The 25,555-nt window shown below is 52.6% G+C and overlaps 8 protein-coding genes across 8 annotated transcripts; 2 read left to right on the top strand and 6 right to left on the bottom strand.

Moving 5' to 3' along the window:
• Positions 1 to 411: 411 nt before the first annotated feature.
• PFLUO_LOCUS1086 (uncharacterized protein) lies at positions 412 to 3,367 on the bottom strand (the record flags this gene model as incomplete). Its single annotated transcript, XM_073778091.1, has 3 exons — positions 412 to 513; positions 571 to 3,183; positions 3,266 to 3,367. The coding sequence occupies 3 exons, from the start codon at positions 3,365 to 3,367 to the stop codon at positions 412 to 414; spliced, it is 2,817 nt and encodes a 938-aa protein (XP_073635180.1).
• A 1,500-nt stretch (positions 3,368 to 4,867) lies between these two features.
• Positions 4,868 to 7,858, bottom strand: PFLUO_LOCUS1085 (uncharacterized protein; the record flags this gene model as incomplete). The annotated part of the gene is made up of 3 exons (XM_073778090.1): positions 4,868 to 6,793; positions 6,846 to 7,576; positions 7,639 to 7,858. 3 exons carry the CDS (start codon positions 7,856 to 7,858, stop codon positions 4,868 to 4,870), a joined length of 2,877 nt encoding a protein of 958 aa, XP_073635179.1.
• A 680-nt stretch (positions 7,859 to 8,538) lies between these two features.
• PFLUO_LOCUS1084 (uncharacterized protein) lies at positions 8,539 to 10,020 on the bottom strand (the record flags this gene model as incomplete). The annotated part of the gene is made up of 6 exons (XM_073778088.1): positions 8,539 to 9,019; positions 9,077 to 9,529; positions 9,592 to 9,682; positions 9,740 to 9,830; positions 9,924 to 9,949; positions 10,011 to 10,020. The coding sequence occupies 6 exons, from the start codon at positions 10,018 to 10,020 to the stop codon at positions 8,539 to 8,541; spliced, it is 1,152 nt and encodes a 383-aa protein (XP_073635178.1).
• A 1,420-nt stretch (positions 10,021 to 11,440) lies between these two features.
• Positions 11,441 to 13,894, bottom strand: PFLUO_LOCUS1083 (uncharacterized protein; the record flags this gene model as incomplete). Its single annotated transcript, XM_073778087.1, has 2 exons — positions 11,441 to 12,811; positions 12,875 to 13,894. 2 exons carry the CDS (start codon positions 13,892 to 13,894, stop codon positions 11,441 to 11,443), a joined length of 2,391 nt encoding a protein of 796 aa, XP_073635177.1.
• A 476-nt stretch (positions 13,895 to 14,370) lies between these two features.
• Positions 14,371 to 16,088, top strand: PFLUO_LOCUS1082 (coatomer subunit delta; the record flags this gene model as incomplete). Its single annotated transcript, XM_073778086.1, has 4 exons — positions 14,371 to 14,373; positions 14,435 to 14,878; positions 14,933 to 15,129; positions 15,185 to 16,088. 4 exons carry the CDS (start codon positions 14,371 to 14,373, stop codon positions 16,086 to 16,088), a joined length of 1,548 nt encoding a protein of 515 aa, XP_073635176.1.
• Positions 16,089 to 17,284: 1,196 nt separating this feature from the next.
• PFLUO_LOCUS1081 (uncharacterized protein) lies at positions 17,285 to 20,380 on the top strand (the record flags this gene model as incomplete). Its single annotated transcript, XM_073778085.1, has 6 exons — positions 17,285 to 17,292; positions 17,398 to 17,494; positions 17,556 to 17,812; positions 17,871 to 17,982; positions 18,036 to 18,811; positions 18,874 to 20,380. The coding sequence occupies 6 exons, from the start codon at positions 17,285 to 17,287 to the stop codon at positions 20,378 to 20,380; spliced, it is 2,757 nt and encodes a 918-aa protein (XP_073635175.1).
• A 944-nt stretch (positions 20,381 to 21,324) lies between these two features.
• On the bottom strand, positions 21,325 to 22,949 carry PFLUO_LOCUS1080 (uncharacterized protein; the record flags this gene model as incomplete). Its single annotated transcript, XM_073778084.1, has 2 exons — positions 21,325 to 22,019; positions 22,076 to 22,949. 2 exons carry the CDS (start codon positions 22,947 to 22,949, stop codon positions 21,325 to 21,327), a joined length of 1,569 nt encoding a protein of 522 aa, XP_073635174.1.
• A 670-nt stretch (positions 22,950 to 23,619) lies between these two features.
• PFLUO_LOCUS1079 (uncharacterized protein) lies at positions 23,620 to 24,906 on the bottom strand (the record flags this gene model as incomplete). The annotated part of the gene is made up of 1 exon (XM_073778083.1): positions 23,620 to 24,906. One exon carries the CDS (start codon positions 24,904 to 24,906, stop codon positions 23,620 to 23,622), a length of 1,287 nt encoding a protein of 428 aa, XP_073635173.1.
• Between the last annotated feature and the right edge of the window lie 649 nt (positions 24,907 to 25,555).

Below are 25,555 nucleotides of genomic sequence, written 5' to 3'. Positions count from 1 at the left end.
ATATGTCGGAAAAGAAGTAAAAAGCCAGCGCTGAACACACGAGGAAAAAAAGCAAATGCCAGAGATCCGGCCCCGGTGATATCGTCAGGAATGCAAAGAGAGTAAAGAGAAAAAAAAGTCATGCCAGACAGCCATGCTCATTGCAATCATCACGTAAAAGGTAGAGTAGATGTCACTGTCCAAAATTTGCAGTCGCCCACCCAATATTTTCCTTTCCTCACTCTTTGGAGAAGAGCTCACAGATCCCCTTCCATCCCTCGTTTTCCCTCCTCTTTCATGTAGAATAGTAGACAATGCAAAAAATGAAATACATGACAGGCAAGAAAGAAATAAAGATCAGACTCGCCGTAACCACGGACAAGCCCGCTGAGCAATCGCCATCATGCAAAAGTCGTCACCCGAACGTATTGCTTAAAGCTGATAGAGCAAACGAAGCTTCTGAGCCACATGGGCAGGAAGCTGCGAGAGGAAGGAATCGAAATTGGGTATCATGTTTTTATATCCTTGCAGGACCTGCAACAGAAAAAAAGTTAGTCAATGATAAGCTTTGAGGCCAAAACGAGATCGTACCTGTTGAAATGAGTTCTGGACGTCCCGGTATTCCTCTTCCGTGACTACCTTGTGCGGGAATGCGGAGACGGTTTGGAAGTAATCTGCAAGACTTGCTTCCATGGCTTGGGGGTTTTTCATGATCACTTGGTTGAAGCCCAAGAAGGCAGAGGCCTTCTCGCGCGTGAAGTCGATCTTGCGCATAGATGCCAGGAAGCAGTTCGCGTATTCACCAAGACGGGGTGCCAGCTGGTCAGAGCAGCAGAGTCCCAGTCGGCCGAGGGCCATGGCGGCGTTCTCGTTGACTGACTCGATCACTTCTTCGTTGTTGATAATATTCACAAGTCCATGATAGAGCTTGTCGGCGTATGGTGAAAGCTGCGCCTTCTCGTTCACGGCAATCTCCCCACAAGACCAGCAAGCGTTGTTGAGAACACTAAACCCGGTGTGGCGGTCATCATCCCGAATCAAATCCAGGTCAAGTTGCTTGACCAGAGTCGGCATGATAGTCGGGAGGAAAGGCTCCAGCTGCGGGAAGATGCTGATGGCACAGTCACCCAGCAGAGCATAAGATGACTGCCGGACCTCGTAGTTGGGGTCCTCCATGCAGTAGCAAAGCAGATCGAAGAACGGTGGCTGGGAGTTGACTACAAGCTCGCCGCTCTTTTGCGGGTCAATGGCCTGGATGATGCCACTGAGAAGGTCCAGGCTGGTGACCAGGAAGTCCTTATCGGGCTCCTCGAACGCTTCGTTGTTCACCGAGGCCATGTACGCTTGCAGATTCTCATAGATGATCTTGCTGCACCGTCCGAAAAGAGGAGGCGCGAATGGCGCGAACGCATCACCGTAGGCTGCGGCGAGGTAGCCCAAACACTCGAGCAAGGGGAAAAGCTCTCGCGAATCATCTGATACCCGGTTGTAGCGGTCAATCAAAGCAGGCATCAGAATATCCACCAGTTGCGGCTTGGCAAGCTCGCCCATGACACACTCGGCCAGTGTCTGGACACAGTCGTAGAGAATGTACATGTTGCGGTCCTTGTACTTGCCGAAGCACTGGACAAACTGGCGAAGGATAGGCTCGCAGTATGGAATCAGGTTGTCGTCTGATTTTTCTTCCAGGCTCGCAAATGCCGATGAGGCTGCCTCTTGCACCTTCTTGTTGTTATCCAACATCCGATGCAGGATCCCCTCCATCATCGGCTCAAAGAACTGGGCCTTCTGGGTCGGATCACTAAGGTGCGATGCCCATTCTGAGTAGCGTCCAAGGCACCAGCAGGTAATCTGGCGCACCACTGGCTGAGCATCGTTCAACAACGAGATCAGGTACGGGACCAACTCGGGGAGGTGCGGCGTGACAGCGTCCATGCAACCATCCGCCACAGCGCCCAAGGTTAGAACGGCAGCCTCGCGGTTGGGCCAGTTCTCATGGCGTAGAGTCTCTTTGAGGTATGGCAGAATGACATCAAAGATGGGCGAGTGATAGACATTCGAGAACACATCCAGGGCGGCAGCGGAGCACTTGCGCAGAGTCCACTCATCTTCAGGATCGTCGCCGAACTCCGAATCTTCGATCTCGCCTTCGCTGAGGTCGTCATCGTCGTTCTCCCCCGCTTGTTGCTTGCCACCGTTCGCCTGATCTCCCGTCTTGGATGCGTCAATCTTGTCGGCCTTGGACTTGGCAAACTGTGGTTTGAGATCCTCCGCGCGATCTTCAGCCTCGGCATCATCTTCATCGTCCATTAACCGGATAACATCGTCTTCGTCATACACCATGTTTTGCAGCAGGACGGGCACGATCTTCTGCATGTGGGGTGCCAGCGCAGTCCTCAACGAATGTTGTTCTCCCGCAACGATCCAAAACTCGGCCGCATCGAGCGCAAGCTCCGGATCCTCCGTGTTCTGCTGCTGCAGGAGGATATAATTGACCAGGCCCTCCATGTGCGGGATGAGCTTCTCGGGGGAAAACTCGACGAGCTGAGAGAATGACTGGCAGACCATGCGGCGGACCTCGGAATCCTTGTCACTAGCGAGTTGGAACAGTTGTGATAAGAAGAGGTCGAGCGAAGCCATCAGGGCAGGCGGTTGATGCGGGAGGAAGATATGGATGCTGGTCAAGGCAGACACACGGATCCTAGAGCTTTCACGGCTGGTGAATTCCAGCAGTTTGGGGATGATCACGTCCAGCGGGCGTTGGCCCGAATAGTCTCTGTCCAAGATCTTGCGATTGTCCTCGCAGACCTTGGCTAGAGCCAACATGGCTCCCTCCTGAGCTGGGAGAGTTACATCACCAGAGGTATTGCTGACCAGGTTCAACAGCTCATGGAGGAGATCAGGCCAGGCCAGCAGGCCGCCCTGACGCACCAGCTCGGTGATGATACTGCCGGCACCTTTTTGGACCGAGCGGTCGACGTCCTGCAGAGACAGGATCGAGGCCGACCGGATGTAGGTGAGGCTCGGCTGGGGGATTGTTGAGTAGGCCACGTGGATTTTGATCTTGAGGTTCATGGCGGCGGCAAATCGGACCATGCTATAGGTGTTGTTGTCCATGGCCACCACGGGAGGGACCTGCGGGGTTGAAAAGAGGTAGGTGATGTAGTTGACATAGTCGAGGGACGCCGTTGCCTGAACGAGCATCTACGTAGGGTTAGTTATTGATCCATTCTGATTGAGGTTGCTCGCCCTGCAGAATAAGAGGAGGTGGGGGTGAAAACGGCACCTCTTCAGCCTGTTTCTGGGCTGCCCGGTCTTGCCCATTGAGCGAGTCCCGGAGACAGCAGGCCAGCTGCCTCAATGGCTCTTCCTGAGGCTGCCAATCCATTCTGAACCGATGGAACAAGGTAAAGGCTGTCAAGCGACCGTGGGAAAATCGGTGGAAAAGTGTGTGGCTTCAAGGAGACCCCGCCGAGGGTGTGGGAACGGGCCCCTTCTTCGGTTCCCCAGAAACGCAGGCCGACCACCAGGTGATCTTTTGCTGAAATTCGCAGCCTGGGAATTGACGCCAGGAAATGAGCAGGCTGTTTGTCGCAGAAAGGAAAGTCCCACAGAGGTGAGACGGCTGGCAAAAAAAAAAAGACTGGGGTGGCCCGTAGCAAAAGGCGGTAGCCGCCCTGACCATATATATCTCCACGAAGGCATTCGTTCGTTCACCATCTTGCCAGAGGAACGAAGAGAAATATTTTAGAGGACTCTGCTTCATTTCCCTGATATCGCCAGTGCATCTTCCACCACCTTCCAAAATGGACATAGAAAAACAATCAGACTAGTTTTGCCAGAATCTCGAATACAAATCACTAGCATCAACGGGTGGCGAGGGCCAGAACATCACTCACCATTCAGGGCCACCTTTTTAGTCACCAAGTCAGGGCAAGCACAACTATAATAACCAAACAGGGAGACGGCTGTCCTCGAACTAATTCTACTTTACAAGAGTGGCTTTGGTGGCTATAATTAGGAGTTCGTGTTTTTGGTCTCACTTCCTCGACTCTGATTGGTGTGCTCGGTTTGTGATATCATCAATGGGGCCTCGAGGGTTGCCAATGCTCATTTATGCAAAGCTTAGACGCGACTACTGCTTGTTTCACTAATATTGGACGCCTTTATTTTGCAGTTAGTCTGAAATATTCAAGCAGAATCTTACTGGTGTGCTCGGTTTCTGATATCATCGGAGGGGCCTATGCTTTGCGAATTTCCATCTCTGGACAGCCTACGGAGGAGAGATACTACCTAGTGCATGTTGCAATGGAGGCCATTGGGATTTTCTAGATAGGTTGAAAGATTCATAGCAGAATCTTACTCCTCTATTATTTAACACAATCCCCTCCCACACTAAACTCATGCCTAAGAAGTAAGCCCACCCATCCATCTATCCAGCAAAACAGTGAGCGGAACAACCCCAAACCCTTGTTTAGAAAGGAATCTTTGGCGCCGCGATAAACTCCTGCTAATACAAAACCCCCACCCAGTCTCTATAGATAAAGAAACGAAACATGGGCACCGCAGGCCAATATTCCCTCTACGTCTTCTGCATCATCCTCGGCTGCATCGTCTCCGTCTTCATCGCCTACGCAATCTGGATAGCAGCCCACGGCATCGAAGATACCGAGCCCCCGAGCTTCTCGCAGGAACAGAAAGAATACATGCGGAAAGTACGGCTAAGGAACATCAATACACTGGTTCTCAATGTGGGGAGACCTGATTTGTATACACCAGTGGAATAGGTAGATAAGGCGGGGGCCATGGACGCAATGACAATGGCACTATTTCTTGTGCGTGTTTGAATTATGTATTGCATTATCATCATCATCGTCAGAAGAAGAAGCTACGCCCAGACCATCTTCTTGATATCATATACCAGATGCTCCAAGATCCCCGTGCGTTTCTTCGCATCCGCCAGCGAGATGATATCCAGCTGCTCGACCACAGAAGAAGACTCACCATGGTGTTCCTCACCTGCAAGCATAGCGCGCTCAATATCCTGACAAATGGAACGCACGCGATCGAGCTCCCGCACATTCCCCGCGGACGTAACGGCGCCGAGGCGAGGACTCGTCACCGAGTTGGACAGCGGGAGGCTCTTGAAAGCCAGAAGGCGGGTTGTGGCGCGCTTGGTGCCACGCAGCCACGAGACAAGATCCCATTCGTTTGTGTTGGAGGTAGCGTCCAGCGTGGCAGGACTGACATTGCTCTGCAAGGAGCGGGTGTTGACTCTCAGCAGGTTCTCGTCGCCGTCGCGGTACACGACTACCAGACCGACGTTGCTGCGCTCGTCCGCTTGGCTGTCTGTTAGGATGGAGGTGATGTAGGTGCCGTAGTGGATGCGGGAGATGGAGCGCAGATCGATCCGTTCGAAGGAAAGCACTTTGTCGGTTTCCCAGTCGAAGCGACAGCTGTAGATTGCTGCATCGGTGAGGAGGAGCACCGATTCTTCGAAGGGGAGGGTCCGTAACGTATTCGGTTGGCGGGGGGTTAGCATCGTCCACCCGCCCAGGAACTCTTCGGATGGGTCGCTGATCACAATCTTGCAGCTGGTGTCGATGGCGCTTTGGCGGAGTTTCTGCACGGAGATGCCAGGGTCGGTGGTCTGTAGCTCCATGGCGAACTCGTCGAAGACATGCGTCGAGACATTGCCCAGCAGGTAGTCGATGCAGGCTTGGGAGAAATAGTCGTTGACGATGTTGTTGTAGTACCGGGAAAGTGTCAGCCCTAGATCGTTGAGGGCGCCGCGATAGTCTCGTTTCCGGGTGCGAGTGTAGTCCCCCTTCAGCGCCGCGGTGGATGAGTACTGCTTGGAAATGGCATCCCCGTTATCCGCCCAGAGGGTATTGAACCACTGTGTAGACGAATCTCCTCCCAGATCAATATACATGCCCTCGTTCTGTAACTGGCGCTCGAGAGCCCACTGTCCAAAAGCGCATTGCGCCACTCCCGTCCGGTCGAGACAATCCATACAGTTAGTCCGCATGATCCCCGTTTGCGAGTGAAGAGGCGTATTATCTTTGACTGTGGCGTAGCCAAATTCAGCCAATGTATCCCCCAAACGATCCACCAACCGTTTCACGTTCTCGAACTTCATCCCACGACACTCGTTGTGGAAGTCGAACCACTCCAAACGCAAGGGAGTGCCGTCGATTCCGCCAGCTTTGTTGAAAAAGTCCGTGTATCTTTCATATTGTTCACCAAGTTTCAGTTCACCGGCATGTTTGTCTATGAGAGAGACCGCTTGGATCTTCCCATATCGCCGACTAAGCTCTCGGAAGTGTCTCCCAAACGCAAGCTGATTGGTATCTGCCGAGTGATGCATTACCGGTATAGGCTTCAACGAGTATGGAGACTGGGAGAAGTACAACGGGATCGACCCGCGCATTTGTAAATAGGAGTACACCTGACGTGAAGAGTCCCAGTCAGGCACCGAAAGGATCTGCTCGGTCTCCACTGTGTTGGCCGTATTGCCTTCGTCATCCACGCCACGGCGCAGATACCGCAGTCCAGGCCGGTTGATAGATCGTCGAGAGATGAGAGTAAGAAGAAAATCTTGCTTGCGAGCGTCTGGGTTGATATCTTCCACGCTCTGCTTCTCACCCAATACCAGCGCTTCAGTGGGTGTCTCCTTGGCTGAGGTTTCTTTCGGATCGGGGCTGGCGACTGTGAACTCGCGCTGGCCAACGAATCCTTGCATCAACGGCAAGATAAATCCGTGAGCGCCATTATCAATAAATGTGGACATTAAATGTCTGTTCCAAAAGTACTGTAAAACAGTTAGTGAACGGCTCTCCTGACACAGGGATCTCCAAGCATACCAATGGATCTACAACCTTGTAAAGCGGCGGATTTCCATTCCGCGCTTCCTGACCGCTAAACGGCCTCGTGATATCATAGTCATATGCAAAAAAGAAACTATGGGATGCAAAAAGAAGCTTCGTATACCGCAGCGTCTTCGGCAGCAGATCCGACTTCTGCATTTGCTGTTGCGAGGATTGGTCTTTATTCTCAACCAGAGGCGAATTAGCCTCTTCAGGCGCAGACACCTCCGTGGCTTCTTCATCCTTGGCAGACTGTTCCGAAGGACTGGGGACATCGCCAAATGGCGACGCGGGAGTCTCCTCTTTCAGCGCCGCAGGCCTGGTGGGCAGGCCCAAGTTCTTGCGCGACAACCAGTTCGCAGCAAAGCTGCCAAACCGGACTTTTTTCCCGATCACATCTTCGGCAATACTATTCACGCTGGCGTCACGGGAGTGGTGGAATGTCTCGCGGTTGGGAGATGCCGGCGCGCTGTTGATTTCGGTGGCGGCCTCGTCGGTCTCGTTGTCGGGGATATCCTCCTCTTCGGAAGCGGACTCGTCGAGCCCGCCGTCATCTTGCACGACATCCTTGCGGGCCTGGGAGATCGCGCGGTTTGCGTCAGCTTGCGACGACAGGGGGATAATAGCGACGTTCGTCACGGCGTAGACGGGTCGGCCTTGAATTTGCGCGACCTGCTGGCGCTGGGTGATGGAGACGAGGAACGAATAAGATGCGACCGATAAAAGGCCTGGATAGGAAACAACGGTTAGAATTACCCGCAGCACAATATTCTATTCCTCTGCTACTTACCCACCAATCCGTAGGCCTCTAGCCCACTATCCCTCCCCTCGAGGAGCTCCGGAGCGGACGCCGGCAGCGCGGTGATCCGGTTCGTCTTGTAGTCAATGCGAATGGACGAGGCCTCATTGTTGCTTGCACTATTATAGCGCGATCCATTGGTGCCATTTGCGCAGAGGACGAGCCCGTCGACGCCGGCGACAATAACCAGTCTCCGCAGCAGAGCCGGCATTGTTCTCGTTGGTTGCCCGCGGGTGTGTCGTACTCAGAGCCCGGAGAGTAAATAATAATGCGGGTAACAGAGAGTCAGTATTGCAACGCCGACTTGTGTGAGTATGGAACCAACAACACTTCTCTCGTGTTGACAGGCAACATGAACATGGCAACTGGTCGGAAGCAAGATTTCCACTACAGCTGATGCGACTACATCATCGATGGCGGTGGCCTGACCCCACCAGGTGATGTTCCGCGCCAATAAGCGATCTATTGAATGTCGGTAGATGGGAATATATACAGCCAAGAATTCTCTCGCCAATGCGCAAATCACCAAAAAAAAAAGACCAGGAAAAACAGCAGAAAGCAAAAAAACAGAAACAAACACTAAAAGCCCATCCAGCCAGCCAGAGACCAAAAATAATACCCAGAGTCATATCCAAAGTTCGTTTGTATGGGCATATCCCGTGCCTGATAGGAGAGCGCCCGAGTCCCAAATCCACTCTGGCATTTTCGAACTTGAAGATAAAAGTAAAAATACAAGTGTGTAGGAAACGGAGAGAGGGAGCGGCCAGGAGGCTGAAGATTCAAAGACGATGCAAAAGAGGTGGTGGTAGAAGGGGTGGGAGGAAGGGGAGAAAGCGTCGCGACAATAACCTCGTTAAGTAGCACATAGAGCCAAACACCAGGTTCAAAATCCTATCGGCTGTTCCGCTTGGTGTGGGTTGCAGTAATCCGAGCGCGCTCCTCGCTCTGCTTGAAGGTCGGACCTGGCCCCCCGTCGCTTTCTTCAACTAGGTCGGACAGCCCAATCCCGTCGTGATTGTTCTCGACGTCGTATGAGTGCATGAGTCCTTCGCGGTCGCCGTGTCCGTTGACGTTGAGGAACGTAGAGCTCGACAGACTGCGACTGCGGCGCGACTGCATTGAGAGTCGAGTCTGGAAGCTGGCGATACCGTCCGTCGGGACACCTTCATCATCGAACTTGGTATTGAGCATCTGTCGCCCATCTGGGTCGTGTCGCGAGAGGTTCAGGAGATAGACACCGGTAAAGATCTGGAGGAAGCCGCACAACAACGAGATGGTGTTGACTGCATCCGTGGTGTTGAAGCCCTTGAACAGAATAAACGACGCACAAAGTGTGGCGGTTGTGAAGGTGACGTAGTAGAGAGGGTTCACGCTGTTACAAAGCTCATAATCAGCACCGCGTTTACCATTTTGGGGGTGTTGCACTTACATCGAGGTCGAGAACGAGTTCAATGCCTTGTTGAAATAGTTCATCTGCGTGAGGATGCAGAATCCGGTGACGATCGCGAAGACATAGGTCGAGGCGTTGGTAAATTGGTTATTGCCGCCGAGGGTCAACTTCACCGCGATGCCGAACGCCTTCACAGACATGACAGAGACGGAGCCGACGGTCGAGCAGATCGAGATGTAGATAAGAGGGTTCTTCTTGCCGTACATGGGAGCAATCCGGTAAATCATGACCGTCGAGAAGATCGCAACAGCGAGGCAGTAGAGAAGAAACCCTGGAGCAAGAGCAAACTCCAACATCTTATCAATCCGCTCCACCGGCTTGTCTGGAGGCGCATGGAGGACGATCACGACCGATCCCAACAGACACATCGCACAGCCCAGTTTTCCTAATACTCCCAATCGCTCGTCGAGGAAATATGAACCGAGAACGGCACTGTTTTCTCGCGTTAGCCGGTAAATTGCCAAAAGCTGTGTCGCAGGACGATTTTTGCCTACCCGATCAAAACACTCAATGCACCGAGAGGCGTGACCAAGATGGCGGGCGCGAACGCGTAGGCGGCGAAGTTGCAGATTTCCCCGATGGCCACTGCGATATTCCGTTAGCTCCTAGCAAACCCGACCGGTTGATGATAGATGATCGTACGTGTAGAAACACCGCTCCACCAGACGGGACTCTTGAGATACGAGTAGCCCTCGCCCTCGAAGCCGTGCCGTTCAGAAGCATGCATCAAACCCTGCGCAAGAGACACCCGTCAGCCATTCTGCCCGCTTATAATTGTTCCGACCGCTGCAATCCTCCCGTTTGGTTTCTATTGAGGTCGTCGCACCTTTTTCGTGATCACAAAACTCGTCCCTGGAAACCCAGTTAGCAGACCATCCGGAGGCGCGCGGAAGGGGGGGCGCATCGCACGTACCGATCGCCATGGTGGAGATAATGGCTAAACATAGCCCAATATATCTAGAACAGCGCAAAGAGCGTCGCGGTCAGCGATCCGGAACATGTAGCCATCAGGCAGGATTCGGGAAGGGATGCAGGTGGGCCGTACTTGTCGGGAATCATGACGGAATTCGGTATTACAGGAGCGAGTTGCTCCTACAGTCGAACAAGTCCAGCGCCGGCAATGGATCAGGAAAGCGAGAGAGAGAGAGGGGTGGAGGGAGAATGGGAGGTGGTGAACGAATGGCTGGGGGTTGGGTGTTCACAACATCCAAGCGAAAGTTGTGCAGAATTGAGTGTCCGCAAGGGAGGCGAAAGGCGGAGGGGCGGGAAGAAAAGGCAGGACAGCGCAGAAAAATGAGCCAGCCCGAGATTTCTGTGGTGGAGACTGAAGGAAGAAGGCGAGAGCAGAAAAAGGGCAAGGATGGACTTGGATGTTTGAGGATGGTAAGAAGGGTCAGTGAGTAAGTCAGGCCAGGTAACAGGTAGAGTCGGTTGGAGCCTGCTGCGGTGGGGTTGGTCGAGACGGGGCCGCGTAAGACGAGAGTGAGTTAGGTATACATCCAGTAGAAGAGTTAAGGGACCTCCTCGGATTCAGTTAACTACGATTATTGCTCTTCTGGCTAAACATTGACTATGTTATTCGTGACTCGTTACTCAACAATTGCTCACTCAGTGACCCTGGCTCTGGCTACGGTGTCGTTTCAGGCTATAAATACCGCACAACACCATCATGTGGGTGACCCGTGTTTCAGATCGCCACCCTTTGATGGAGCGACTTAAGCTTTTCACCGGCCTCGGCGGATACAAATGGCTACAATCACGCAAACAGGCACGAAAATATGTCATTCAACATCAGTCAAGGCCTACAAGGAACTTCAACTTCATCCGCCGACGTGGGCGAATACTAGCTCAAATGCACACACAGTCCAGCCCGCATGGACTCCCATTAACGCCGAACACAAAACAAGACCGAAGGTGGTATCACTCAGGTGCAACAAATAGTAAAACAAAGGGGTAGCCATACACAACGGCGAAAGGGAGAATTTTGGGAGGTTCAAACCAGAATGCAGGGCACGCAAATCGGGGGAAAGCACATTGGGAATAAAACACAGGTCCCGGGGACTAGAGGGACGCAAGAAGGCGCAGGCGGAAAGGATTACACATACCTGCTGGGTATCCATTGAACGTCGCTCGAAGATACCATCCGTGGACGAAAGTCGATACTGGTGAAGTGAGACTGATGATGATTAGTAGTCAAAGGGTGGGAGGGATCTCTTGTGAGCAGTGAAGCCCCAGGACCAGCAGCGTCGTCGTCGTACAGTCGGAGTAGCTGCCAGTCAGGACACAAAAAGAAAGAAGGGTTCGTAGTAGAGGCGGCAGATGGCGGGCGGAGAGAAGGGTGAATTACGAGGATCGAGGTTTCTTGGTGTCAGGCGTTGTGGTTTCTTCCTCGTCCCACTCGTCCTCGAGATCCCGCGCTCGTTTGGTGGATCCATTCTCGTGCGATGGAGTCTCGGTCAGGCCCAGGTCGGTCTCGTGGAGCTCGCCATCTTCGAAAGCCTCAAGGTCGAAATAGTCGCCATCATCGAATTGATGCTCGTCGGGGGCATCTCCGGCGAGTGGAGGGGGGGTAAGGAGTTCGTCGTCGGGAAACTCATCTTCATCGGCACCCATGGCGTGCTCAAGATCACCGCTTGGGTCATTCTTGGCAGGAGTCTGCATCAAATCTTCAGCGATGCCAAGCAGATCATCCGCAGGCTCGGGGGTTTGCTTTTCGTGTGCAGTAACGGGCTGCGGCGCGCCCTCCAACGTGGAGAGCGGCTGATCTTGCGAGATCTCTGCGGCGGCATCGCCATCCCGAGGGCCAGGATCAGTGCCAGCTATGTGTTCTTCATCATGAGCCGGGGCCAAGTCATCATGGAGGGTGCCATCGGCTTCTTCATCACCGTTGTCCTCTGCAGGGTAGTCATCCTCAAATTGCTCGTCCTCAAGACCGCTGCCGGACCCATGGATTTCATTTCCTTGTTCATGGATATCTTCTTCACCAAAATCTTCACCGTCAGACAGATCACCATGGAGGTTGTCTGAGATAGAGTTTGTAACATCTGCAGATACCTCTTCCTCTTCATTTGGCGCCTCGGGCTCCTTTGCACCGGATGGGGCGGCAACCGTAGCGGTTGACTCGGTTTTGTGGCCTTCAGAGTCGTAAAATTCCTCGTCACCGTGAAGCACATGTTCCTCGTTATGTAATCCTTCAGCCTCGTGTGCCTCATCTTTTCCAGAGGCGCCAGCTGTAGCTTCCGATCTCGAGCCAGTCTCAACAGCCTCGACTTCGTGGCCATCAAAACTATGTTGTTCATCGCCATGGGTTTCCAATAGTTCTTCCTGAACAGCATGGACTTCGGGCACCTGATCATTAGGCTCGTTACCGGCCACAACTTCTTCCTGTACGGCTGAAGGGGCCTCGTCCGTTTCATGGGTCGATTGGTCTTGCTGATACTCATAAGTCTCTTCAGTATGCTCAATTTCATGAGAGTCGGCAACTTCCTCAGATGTAGGAGGCACCTTATTAGTCTCGTCCCAACCATGGAGCTCGGAAAGTCCCTTTCCTTCGTTGGCTGCAGCAAGAAGATCCGAAATCTCGGCTGAAACCGTCATCTTAGTGGACAGTGTCAGGTACAACGCTTCGGGCTCATTGGAACCATCGTTGTGACAAAGTTTAAGGTACAAGTCCAGGACTTGGTGCAATGACACCTTGGATGTGTACGAAGAGTCCTGGATGGAATGAATCAGCACACCGCTCGGTGGGAGAGAAAAAAGGGTAAGGGTCCGGCTTACCTCCATTATTTGAATACCCAGAGGATCAATATCCATAATGAGGACTTCGTTCTTCATCACATTATCCTGGAGTACCTCGCGAAAGGCACTGAATAATTTGCCAATGTCGTCGTAAACCACATTTTCATCGTGGAGAAAGAAGGTCTCGGATGAATCACCTTCCAGGGGCGGGAAGAGAGAAATCACATTCTCCTGGTATATGACTTTCACCGGATGCACGGATGCATGGTGCTGGTCATCCGCCTCATGTGCATGCTCTAGGTCGGTATGATCCGCAGCTTCGGCTTCATTCTCATTGACGACCGACTTGGCTTGGCCATTTTCTTGGTTCTCGGCAGGCATTTCGGCATGTTCAATAGCATCATCAGCACCGGAAATCCCGACTTGTGCTGCTTCATTAGTCTTTTCGCCGAGATGTTCCTCCACACTGTTGGGACCGTTTTCGATTTTCTCGATTCCTTCATCCTGAACCTGCTCGGGTTTGCTAGGTTCCAAGGGAACACTTTGGTCTTGCTGCTCGATTTCCTGCACGCTGCTCTCCACGTGGGGTACTGTTTCTAAACCCTGGGGATATCCCTGGTCGGTTTCGACCGGTTTCGCAGCAACTGGGGTATCATCTAGGTTGGTTGTCTCCTGTGCAGTTTCGACAGGGGCTTCAACGTGGACCGTGGGAACGGGGGTCTTGGCACCATTCCCCTGGTCGCCTTCTTGCATTTCGGCTTCGTATGCTCCTACGCCTCCATCCTGGACATCGATGTCGTGATCTTCTTCCACGTATGTTTCGTCGGCATCGACCATCGAGCCCTCTGATACCCCGTCAACCATATCCGCATCGTTGATCGCATCGGGATTGTAGTCAGTGGGTTGAGCGGTGGTGAGGTAGTCCTCAGCCCCCATCATCTCGCTGTCTATGTTCGAAGGATGGTCCTCCATCAGGTCGATATCAATGTCGAAATCATCAACCTGCCCCTGGTAGGGCGAGGCCATTTCCATCGTATCATCCACAGCAGGGACTTCCATGGTGGAAAAGGTTAAGGGAGAGGCGGCTGTCATGGCAGGGAACGCGTAGAGATGATCGGACGTGCCAGCGGTACGTGTCGGGGGGGATTGGGCAGTGGCAACCCAGGGATGAGATCAGTAGTAAGTCGAAAGAGGGATAACTAAGGAAAGGAGAGATAGACAGTCTCTGAGGTAGTACTGGAGAGAATCATCGGGAATCAGGCAAATGGAACAAGAGATGCCGTGGTGGGAATGGTTGAAAGCAGAAGGAACGCGAGAGGAAAAGAGTTGACGACTAAGCGAGGGCACGTGCACGGACCAGACCAAAGAGAACAGAGTGACCATTGATTGATTCACCTCATCAACACCGATGACAAGGGGCTCGACACTTCTCTACACCCCCACTACTTGTTACTGTCCATTGCAGACAGCTCATCTGTTCTGATCGGTTCTTTCTAATTACCGCTCTCTGTCCTTGATTTTCGTGCTGGGTCGCCATGGTATGCTTTGTTTTGTTGAATACGTGGGGGAGCCCTGGACTGACCACCACCCGCACTACAGGTCGTTCTGGCTGCATCGATATGTACCCGCGGGGGCAAGGCTGTCCTCTCGCGCCAGTTCCGAGAAATCTCTAGGTCTCGCATTGAGGCCCTGCTGGCTTCGTTCCCCAAGCTTGCGGATTCAGGCACCCAACACACCACCGTCGAGCAGGACAACGTGCGCTTCGTGTACCAGCCATTGGATGAGCTATACATTGTCCTGATCACCAACCGCCAATCGAACATCCTTCAAGACATCGACAGCCTGCACCTCTTTGCGCAAGTGACCGCCAGCATCTGCAAGAGCTTGGACGAGCGGGAGATTCTGCGCAATGCCTTTGAGCTACTGAGCGCCTTCGATGAATTGGTGACGCTGGGATACCGGGAGAATCTTTCTCTGTCACAGATCAAGACCTTTTTGGAGATGGAGAGTCACGAGGAAAGAATCCAGGAGATTATTGAACGCGTATGTCTTGGTCCAGATCACGGGGTGGGATGATGGGCTAACATGTCTCGACAGAACAAAGAACTGGAAGCCAGCGAAGAGCGGAAGCGGAAGGCTAAGCAGTTGGAGATGCAGCGCAAGGAAGCTGCTCGCGCCGGTCGTGGTGCTGCGCCTCGGACGCCCTCTTACCCCGTCTACACACCTCCCTCCCGCCCGTCCGTGCCGGATACTTATGATACCTATGAGGCGGAGAAGAAGAAGTCATTCGCCAAGTATGTCTATTCGAGATTGGTCTGTCAACTGATTCTAACTACAAATGATCTTTAGGCCCATTCCTTCCCGCGGCAAGGGCATGCAACTCGGCAAGAAGTCCAAGGCGACCGATATCTACGAAAAGGTTCGGGGCGACTTGGGCCCCGAAGAAGAGGCCAGCCCGTTGTTCACGCCACAGATCTCGACCCCGGCGCAAGAGCCGTCGTCTGCTCGCCAGTCCCTCACCGCGGACCGGGAGCCGGTCCAGATCACGATCGCGGAGCAGATCTCCGCTTCACTCACCCGTGAAGGAGCCTTGAAGTCGTTTGAGGTCAAGGGTGACCTTCAGCTCCGTATCACCGACCCCTCCTTCGCAAAAATCCGACTCGAACTCCAGGCAAACGCCACACACAATGCCCAGTTCCGGACGCACCCGAATGTCGACAAGGCCTTGTTCACCAACTCGTCGGCAATCCAGCTGAAGGACACCTCAAAGCGATTCCCTGCTAACAATGTGATTGGCGTTCTGCGGTGGCGAGTAGTTAGCACCGGTTCTGACAACGCCGACATTCTTCCCATCACCTTCACGGTGTGGGTGAACAAGGGCTCTGACTCGACCACTGTGACCGTGGAGTACGAGCTCAGTGGCACGGACAGTTTACGGGATGTTGTGGTTACAATTCCCTTCGGCGCGACTGAGCCCGCGGTGTCCAGCTTTGATGCTATATACGAGGTCTCCGGAGACAGCCTTGACTGGAATCTGGGTCTTGTCGATGAATCTAACCCGTCAGGAAGCTTCGAGTTTGAGTCGACAGACGGCGATGAGAACGAGTTCTTCCCGATGAGCGTGCGCTTCTCTAAGACCAAGCCCTTCGTCGATGTCGATGTCACCAGCGTCTCCCTATTGGAGATGGAGGGCGAAACCACCGGGTTTTCCAAGGACATCAAGAGCGTTGCCGAGAACTTCCTGATTGATTAAAACTTGGGTCTGGGGGTGTATAGAGTTGGTTTTTTCCTTTCACTAATAGTCGGCTCTGTGGGTTGTTTTGATATTGCTAGCCAATTCTCTTTTTCCAAGCCATTGCCTCTTTCTTCTTCACGGACTGTGTTTAGCCTCGACAAGATTGACAGTCGTATCTAGACATGACAAACAAAGAACGAATTTGAACATTATTGCCTTCCTGGTCATTGCGACGTAATGCCGGACGTCAACATTATGGGTTGCCACATCCATTCTGTAGGGATCCTAAAGGTTATTGTACCTCGCGAGTTCTCCATGGATTGACTTGATTGGTTTTGCCATTGGGCTAAGCATTGTCAAGACATGGGTTCGGGGCCGCGCCGTCCAGGGACGGGCTTGCCATGCCAACGTCAGATTGAGCACTTGTTGCCGGTCTGGACCCTTTGCAGTCGATGGTACACACTCAGCGCAGAAATGCTTTCGCTTTATGACCTAGGGCTTTTCCTTGGGTTTTAATGCTCCAATTGATGGTTTTGAATGGGCTAAAGTACTCACAAGGGCATGTTCCTAGCGTGGTAGGGCTGGAACCGTCCTATTGGAGCATCTCTAGCATCTCTTTTCCATGACCTCTCAAGTCTGGTCGCTCGAGCGGAGGCCTAGAGCCTGCCGGTTCTAAAAACCGAAATCCAACCAGGAAGGAGACGGACCCTGATCCTAGGTCCCTGAACCGGCGGTTGGGCCAATGCTTGATGGCATTTGACGTGGGGTCTGATGCAACATCTCCGCTAGGATATGGTTGATGGCGAATCGCGTGCTCATTCAGCAGTCCAATTCCACATCATGAAGACGCCCCCGAGACGCCTCTTAGCAAGTGAGGCAAATTGAAGCATGTGCCCTTGTAAGCGCTCTTTTGGATTATCCTTGGTGGCCAATTCGTACGTCGGTATACCATGTCATCACAAAATCCAGGAGGGACTCTAGACGTCCAGGTCCAGACCCAAACCCATATCTTGTCTGAGCTCCCATCTCCTTTATCCGAGGATTAGTCTATCCTGTTTATAGGCAGGATCCACTTAGACTTCTTATAAACCCCATGGTTTACCCTCCCCCGCCTGACATCTCTATTCCGATCTCCTGGGAATCTCGGTCTCTGCATAAAACACGCAGTACCTGCTTTCTTGTGAGAGCCAATGCCAGAAGCATTAAGCTCTACTATGCTGAGGTGAGTTTTTAGAACTAGAAATCTATCTTTTGAGCTATATCGTTTGACTGACATGCTGCCAGAAGTTATTGTTTCGTGACTTGATATAGTGTTTGCGTTTTTCAGCATGGCCAATCTCCAATTCCAGTCATGGAATGAACAGCAGAGTCTGTTCAAGCTGTCCTGCGCGGATGTTGATACATGCAATCAATTGTCTAGCGTGGTGAGCCCGGTGTGCTGATCTTGACCCTATGTTCTCAATCCCTTCCTCATTCTATAAACAGGAGAGCCAGATGCCTAGCCTCCAGCAGACTGAGTCTGATCTGGGGACCAAGAAGATGGCCATTCCGCGCCTTGCGGAAGGAGCTGAGTCGGCGTTCACCTCTCCAGGCAGATTCCACCGTCGACATGTCAGCCGTGCGTGCGAGTCTTGCAGACAGAGAAAGACAAAATGCACTGGGGACAAGTCTGGGTGCCGAAACTGCCGGGAAGCCGGCATTATCTGCTGCTATACTGACGGCAAAAGAGAAAAGTCCAAACGGTGGGCGGCACCGCTCCAATTCTTGGGAAGCTGAATAGTTGACCTCTCCTGCAAAAAGGCAACTGGCAAGTCTGTCCGCGAAGGTACAGGCATACAAAGACGTGATCAGAAAACTGAGCAATCGATTTGGCGTCTCCGACGAGCAGCTCGTCAACATTGCCCTGGCCGTGGTAGGCAGCCTAACCCGCCACCGATAACCGAGTCTTGTCTAAGATGGGAGTAGGATTCAGCTCCAGACCTTACCCTGGACCCCGACGCCCCAATTGCCGCAGTGGGGGACCGAAAGCTCTCTTGGAGATCTGGGTCTGAGCCCCCGACTTCTAGATCGTCCTCAGTCGCGCCTCTGGAGCTAGTCGACCACACCGAAGAAGACTTCAATAGGGACGAGACCGCGAGAGCAACCGGGTATATTGGAAAGAGTTCCGAAATCACTTGGCTCCAGAAGCTGAGCAAGGAGGTTAGCAGTGAGTGCGATACATGGTCAACGGCTCTTTCGAGCAATGCCGATGAAAATACTCTACCCTCCCCAACGTTGACGCCGCGCCCTGAGAGTAGAGGTGACCCTTGGGTAGCGTCTTCGAATTATTACCTTGATGATTTGGAAATCCTCAGCGCAGGGCACATCGATGCGTTGGAGATTCCCTCGCGCGAGACAGCTGGGAAACTGCTGAATTCCTATCTGACATCTGTGCATCCGTCATTCCCAATAATTGGAATATCGACGTTTGTTTCCCAGTTTCAAGTCTTCTTCAGCCAGCCATCCCTGAAACCGGGAAATAAGTGGCTGGCGATTCTGAACCTGATTTTCGCAATCGGGTCGAAATATGAACAATTGACCGATGCAGATTTCAAAAAAGGCGAGGAGGGCCATCAGATTTACTTTTCGAGGGCCACGGCTCTGAGCTTGGAAGATCAGTTGCTGCACCATCCTGATCTGCAGCAACTGCAGGTGGAAGGGCTTGCTTCCTTCTACCTGATTGCATGCGGCCATATCAACCGGTATGTCGGCAGCCCTAGCTAGCTTGGTGTCAAATCCATGCTCACAATTTCGTTTTGCTCAGAGCCTGGAAGCTTTGCGGCAGTGCAGTTCGAGGTGCATTGGCTCTTGGCCTGCATCTACGCAACGTGGGAGTTTGCACCTCGGACACTTCCAAGGAGATACGCTATCGGGTGTGGTGGTCCCTATACACGCTCGAGCATCTCCTCGCCGTGATAACAGGCCGGCCATCCTGCATCATCGACAGCTCATGCACCACGCCGCTACCCGTTCCTTTTGACGAATGTGATTTCCAGAGGGAAGAAGTGGCCCAGCTGATCAGCACAGCGGGACGTGGCTCAAACCATCTGGACCGAATCTCGGCCAACAGCTACAGCGCAGCCAGCCTGGACTCTTGTGTAGATTCGGACGGAAACACTGCATCGGCCGAGTCCGACACCAAGATGAGCAGAACAGACTACTTGAAGAGTCTACCTCCGTGCATGTCACTGTATTTCCTACAGCTGACCTCCTTGACCACTATCGCGAAGCGGATGACGGTCAAACTCTACAGCCCCGAGGCACAGCAGTCGCCCTGGGCCAGCACGGAATTTATCATTCAAAGCCTGATGCTCGAGATAGACTCATGGTTCATGAACCTGCCTGCAGCCTACGATTTCACTTCGACGCAGACATCACAGTGTCCCGTCGGCCAACGCATCGGCCTTGCATTCCTCTTCTATAGCACCAAAATCGGCATCACCCGGCCGTGTCTGTGTCGTCTGGATTCCTCGCACCCCGAGGGAGAACGCACCCACGAATTCTGCAGCAAAACCGCCGCTGAATGTGTCGAAGCTGCATGCCACATGCTGACTCTGTTCCCTGACACCCCGGACGCAGCGCTGTTATACCGCATGTCGCCGTGGTGGTGCACGCTCCACTACCTCATGCAGACTTCCACCGTCCTGTTGCTGGAGCTCGCACTCAAGGTCCAGCATGTCCCGGAGAAGGCCAGCATGGTCCCCAAGGCGGCGAAGAAATCCTTGGACTGGCTGGCTGCTCTGTCCAAGACAAACATGGCCTCCAAGCGAGCCTGGAAGCTGTGTGAGGGATTCTTGCGCAGACTCGCGCCTCACGTCGGTATCAACATGAACGACTTCCCCGACAGTGATGAGCCTCTGGAAATTTCTGGCATGGATGCCGCAGACGCGACTGATCCTGCTACACTCATTGAAGACCAGCTCGCCACCGCTGCAGACGAAGACGACTTTGTCACATTTGATTCGACCTCCACCATACCTACCTCCGCTGCCACCGCAGTGGACAGCATTGCCGTAGAGCTAGACTATATGGCAAGCTCACCAGTGGACCAGTCCGATACTTCCCTAGGAGTGGGTGTGCCCTACAACCTGGAGCCGTCAGATCTGCTCGATCAATTTATGAACCCGGAGAAGTCCGGTTCTGGACACAGCTCCTACGATGAGTACTTCCCCTGTGACCCGACCACTGGTCAGATTACGGGTTCTTTCTTCCCCACGGGACCGAACCTGGATCTCGATTTGGGCTACTTCTGGGGTGATCCTGTTTGCTGAATGGGATTTATCCTGATCAGGCAGGCTAAAAAAGGCAACCAGAAAAGAAAGAAAAACATCAAAAAGAGAATCCAAAAAAAAAAAAGAAAAAGAACAATGACTACACAAAAGTCATATCAAAGCAGCATTTCGTACGCCTGACATGGATGAGATAAAGATCAAAATGGTTGCAAGACTGGGACTGGGCGGCTTCCCTTGTTTCCATGTTCTGCACTTGGACTTTATGAAGAGAAAGATAAAAGAAAAAGAATCGCCATTGCAGCTGACCAGAGGGGCGCAGCTGAGGAAAAGTTATCTGTTCTCTGTGTTTATCAATCTTGTTTTAATAGAATGTTTCTTTTTTTATGTAGAGGAAAAGATAATTTTACATCCGCATCTGCGTCTCAAAGAATATCTATCCACCTAAGTGCTACAAAGGAAGAGGTAAATCGGATGTTCATTGCACTCAGAGCTGTCATCCAAGCTGTGTATTCATACAAACAAGAAAAAGAAAATATTTTACAGTCTTCACAAAACAAAAGCGCCAATATCTCCAATCTATCATCATGCATCTGTTGTCATCTTCCTCCACATGATCGTTCGCCCAAGACCAAACTGAATTCCTTTCCCAGATAACCTAGATCCAGGTACTCCAGATCATGGGCCACCCGGAACAGCACTAGCTTTGCATTAGGGTCTAAATCTGTCCTTGTGTATATGCGTTTGGAGCATGAGGCATAACATCATCATTTCGTAGCACCATGAAGTCATCTCAGTCCCGACAGGCGGATTGTAGCACATGTATGTTCTTTTCTCTCCACTGCGGCAAAGTAATCGCGATGATGTGTGGGATATGTAATGTGCGCGCTCAAGGAAAGAAAGGGATGGCAGGACAAGGGGTTGGAATCAAGTCTTTGGTAAGCGTAAGAAGGTGGGAAAGATTTGGGCGGGTTGTCCTATGCTGCTCAGGCCTCCCAAATTCGCTTCTTGGCTGAGAAAACCATGCGTCCGGCATCGTCGCTTATGTGCTCGGGTGGCTCTGCGGGTATGGTATTGCTGAAAAATAGGTGCCGGATACCAGCGAGTCCCTGGTGGGAAATGTTGGCTTCGTGGGTCCAAGTGGAAGCTGAATATGACCACGACACTTCTTTTGACATTTGGTGGTGGGGTACGGGAGATAGGTTGATGCCTAGCAGACCACGGCCGTCCATTATGTACTTCTCGATGCATTCGAGGGCTGGGAGGAAGCGTCGTCGGATGCCGCAGCCGGAGTGGTTGGTGTCGATCTGGTAGTCTGGGTATTGCTTGAGAGAAGCGATTATTCCGGTGATATCTGACGGTGGTTTGGTATTTGTCTGCCCATCTTGGTGGGTTTCAAGATCGAACTCTGGGTCGAGGAGAGTAGATCCTAGAAATATCGTCTTGGACCGCATAGAAAAGAAGCGTATCATTTGGCCAAGCTGGAAAATATCGCATTCTCGGGAATTGCTTAGGCCTCCACGGCATTGAATTTGGTGTGTCGATGAGGTTATGATTGGTGCAGTTGTATACAAGTGCTTAGGAGGGCTGGGGTCTTCGAGGGCTCTGTAGAGGCGAAGGAAGTGCGCTTGCAAATCAGTGATTGTGTTCATGACACACTGACGGCGGTAGTACAGCTCCTCTGTTAGACACTTAGTATTGCTTTTCCAGCTAGGCGTCTATATGAATAGACCTTACCTTCAACACCATCAGGAAGATAGCGCCATCGCCCACAAGTTGAGGCGGGCTGTTCTGGGCCACCGTCGACCCAGGACTGGGAGCCTTTGATTACCAGGGCATGTGAGCTGATCTGGAGGCAGTGACACAGCGTGAGAAACAGTGAAACATAGATATATTGCCGTATGCGATCCTCGGTCATTGTCTTCCAATCCCACGCCCGGAACTGAGCGAAGAAGGCGGGGCGCTTGTTGCCAAAGCGATAATTGATGCTGCGAAGAGCCTTCCGCACGACCTCGGGTGAGTTAAATCGATCGGCGATTTCGATGAGCTTAGCGATCGGAGCAGGAGACGATATCCGCAGTTCTTCCTGGAAGGAATGACGGCCTTCGCTTGTGAGCGAATCCATACAGAGGACGCGGAGGAACATCTCCATAGCATCCACGCCAACGAACCGAGTAGACTCATCTGTGGGAATTAGAACGACTGGGATTTCAGGTTCGTCGTCAGGAGTGACCATTACGTCAGGCGAGGATGAGGCGGAAATCGATTCAAAGGCCTTCTTCTGCTTGTGGAATTGTCTGCCTTCTGCGAACTTGCTTGGATCAAGCAATGCCCGGAAGTACGGGCTGGATTGCATTAGGTCCTTGCTATTCACCTGCCATTGATGAATAGTGGTCTTTGAGGGCGGGCCACCGTGATCATTGATGTATTCAATGACCAAGTCCCCGTCCTCCACGATCGTGCTCGCATACTTGGTCACAGTCGCCCCAGCAGCGGAAGAGTCACCCAGAAGTGAGGTGAACAGACTCTCGGCCTCACTCTGGAGCGCTACACCTGTGATCTGAGCCCCTAGTCTCTGGGCCTGGGGCAGGGGAGGGAATTCTGAACTCATGGTTGAGGGTTCTTCCCTGAATCAGCACTCAGAATGTCCCCAGAATGGGCTTTATGGACAAAGCCCATCTGAGGCGACAAGAGCTGAATGCCTGGGTCTTTCCTATGTATTTGTGTGAGCAGAGGACTAGCATTTTCTCTGTGCAGGAACAGACTCACCGGTGAGCACTTTGCAGGGGTTTGTGTGTAGTTGGATGTTTCGGAACAACCAGTTAAACGTGAAATCATTCGTTGGTACTGATCCAAGACAAAATGAGCAGGATCCGAGCAGTGCAAGAATCAAAAGAGCAAGTCGTCTCTTTCTCAATTGACTATTGATATGGTGACTCAGCACTGGCACGTGGTCTGAATTGCCATGGGCGCCTGGTTTTACTGGCAGCAAGATCCTGCCTCAAAGTACAAGCATTCTAGGTACTCTAGATGCGGAGGATTGATGGAACAGTTCAAGAAGTGGCTTCAGGAATGGGTCAGGGAATGGCTTGAGGAGCGGCCTAATATACAGAGTACAACAGTGAATCATCAAAGCACAGCAATAAAACACGCTAGGAATCGAACTAATCTAGTATAACGGCATTCACGGGTCATCATATCCAACGAAGAAAAGACAAAAAAGTTTATATCGCATTGCAAAACCACATGGCATCATCAAACATAACGAGTAAACGTCCAGCTCATGGCAGCGAAACAATTGGGACATGCAAGATATTCAGCCCTGGCTTGTCTGCGGTGTTCGTCTTCTCAAGCTCCCTCTTCTTCAAGTTGACCTCCCGAAGCTGAATGGCCTTCCCCACGATGGTCTCTAGCTTGGATGCATATTGAGACTGTGTGTCTTCACGGTCCTCCATAGGCACACCCACAGCCAGCTGTGGCGGCACAAGTGAGAACAGAGCCATCGAATGAGATTTCTCTAGATAGGTAGACTTGGGCGAGCGCTTGTTCTCAGGGAGCGGCAGACCCTCTTCATCCATTGCGTCTAGGTCAACCAGATCGCTTCCGCGGCCACTGGTGAACCAGGGCTCGACGGACAGAAAACCACAGACAAAGTCCTGGTTCTGTCGTGCTGACTCGATCGAAACCCGGCGGTACTCCGACTTGAAAGACGAGTTCTCTGAAACAGGCATGAGGTACACCATGCCGCGTGCCAGCAGCGGTGGCGGCGGGGGGCCGTCCCCAGCAGCTGTATCAAGCTGTCTCTGCAGGAGTTCCTGGAGGTGCGGATCCGCACTCGGCTTGCATCCGTCGTCGATGGTCTCGGTGTGCTGGGTGATCGTCTGGGTGAGCGAGATGGTTGACAGTTTGCGTGTGGTCACGCCCAGGTTGTTCGCGGCTAGTTCCTCCCAGGAATCAATTTGCTGGTCGTTGTCCGTGCTCCCTTCGTCCGGGGTGTCGTCGTCAGAGAACCCGTTGCCCGTCTGCTCGGCCGAGATTTCTGTTTGGATGTTCTTCAGCGTCGCCACGACGGTGTCCCGAGCTGCGTCTCGGAGCGCAGAAATCAGAATGTCCGTTCCTGCTCTTGAAGCAGCAATCCCGGGAGAGTAGCAGGTCGCGAGACACGACCACGTCGCCAACTTCATGGTCCCCCGGGTATATTTCTTCTGGATGAGGTCCCGCATGGTGTTGCGCCCGGCGTGCGATTCCTCGGTCTGGGCTGTAAAGTCGACGGTGCAGTTTAGCATCTTGCTTCCCTCCCACAGCAGAAACCGGTGCTTCCTCGCCAGATAGGTGAGCTGGTCAATTGTCCCATCGGTCCAGTCATTGACGAGCTCTGCAGCGACTTGCAAAACGGCAATGTGAGGACCCAGGTCCCCGGCCAATTGGACCAGCGTCTCCGAGTCATTGACATTGTGCCCCGTCAGCACGCAGACGGGCTGTCCGTGAGGTAGTCCTGGCTTAGTGGCCACCAATGTCTCGAGGTAGGCCAGAATGGTGTTGTCTGGGAAAGATGGCGGGACGTTCATCTTGAGTTACGGGAAGAGAGGGAGGATGTATGATGAAGGAGGAGCAGGGAACGAACCACCACGATCGACCAGATGGAGCCGCCGGATTAGTTATGAACGAATTTGATCCTTTAGCGCGGGGGGAAACAGGTCTGGACCAGAATTAGGCCGGAGTTTCGTCCCAACCAAGCCAACCCCCACCTAAGGAGTCGTAGTGGCGGGCAGATCCATGACATGTCTGGGTAAGGCTCCTGGCGGGTCAGCTCGCCCGGCTACAAATAACAGTGGCCAATAATGGTGTCCGGAGATAATGGCCCTTGTGAAGGGGCGTTCGGGCACTAGTAATCGTTGATCGTAGCGAGATAGAGCGGCGCTAACTAACGATGAGGGTTTGCACTAGTACGCCGCACTATTGAGCAGGAGGTGGACGGTCTTGCATGCTCGTTCCAACTGGCGATACGCTCGACTACAATCTAGATTTACGAAGTCGATCGTGTGCACTGGCGCAATCCTGGCAATCCTGGATCGGTCATCCACTCCACAGTCTCTGCAGCCTTATCCATTATCATTGTGTTGCAACTGACGTGCTCAGAGCAAGATGAAGTAGAGCTTGTAATTATCGTCACCATAGAAGGATAAAAGAATCAACATTCTGAGGTTCCGATCAGCT

The sequence above is a fragment of the Penicillium psychrofluorescens genome, assembly GCF_964197705.1.
Source record: "Penicillium psychrofluorescens genome assembly, chromosome: 1".
Taxonomy (NCBI): domain Eukaryota; kingdom Fungi; phylum Ascomycota; class Eurotiomycetes; order Eurotiales; family Aspergillaceae; genus Penicillium; species Penicillium psychrofluorescens.
This window is presented reverse-complemented; position numbering and strand designations above follow the sequence as displayed.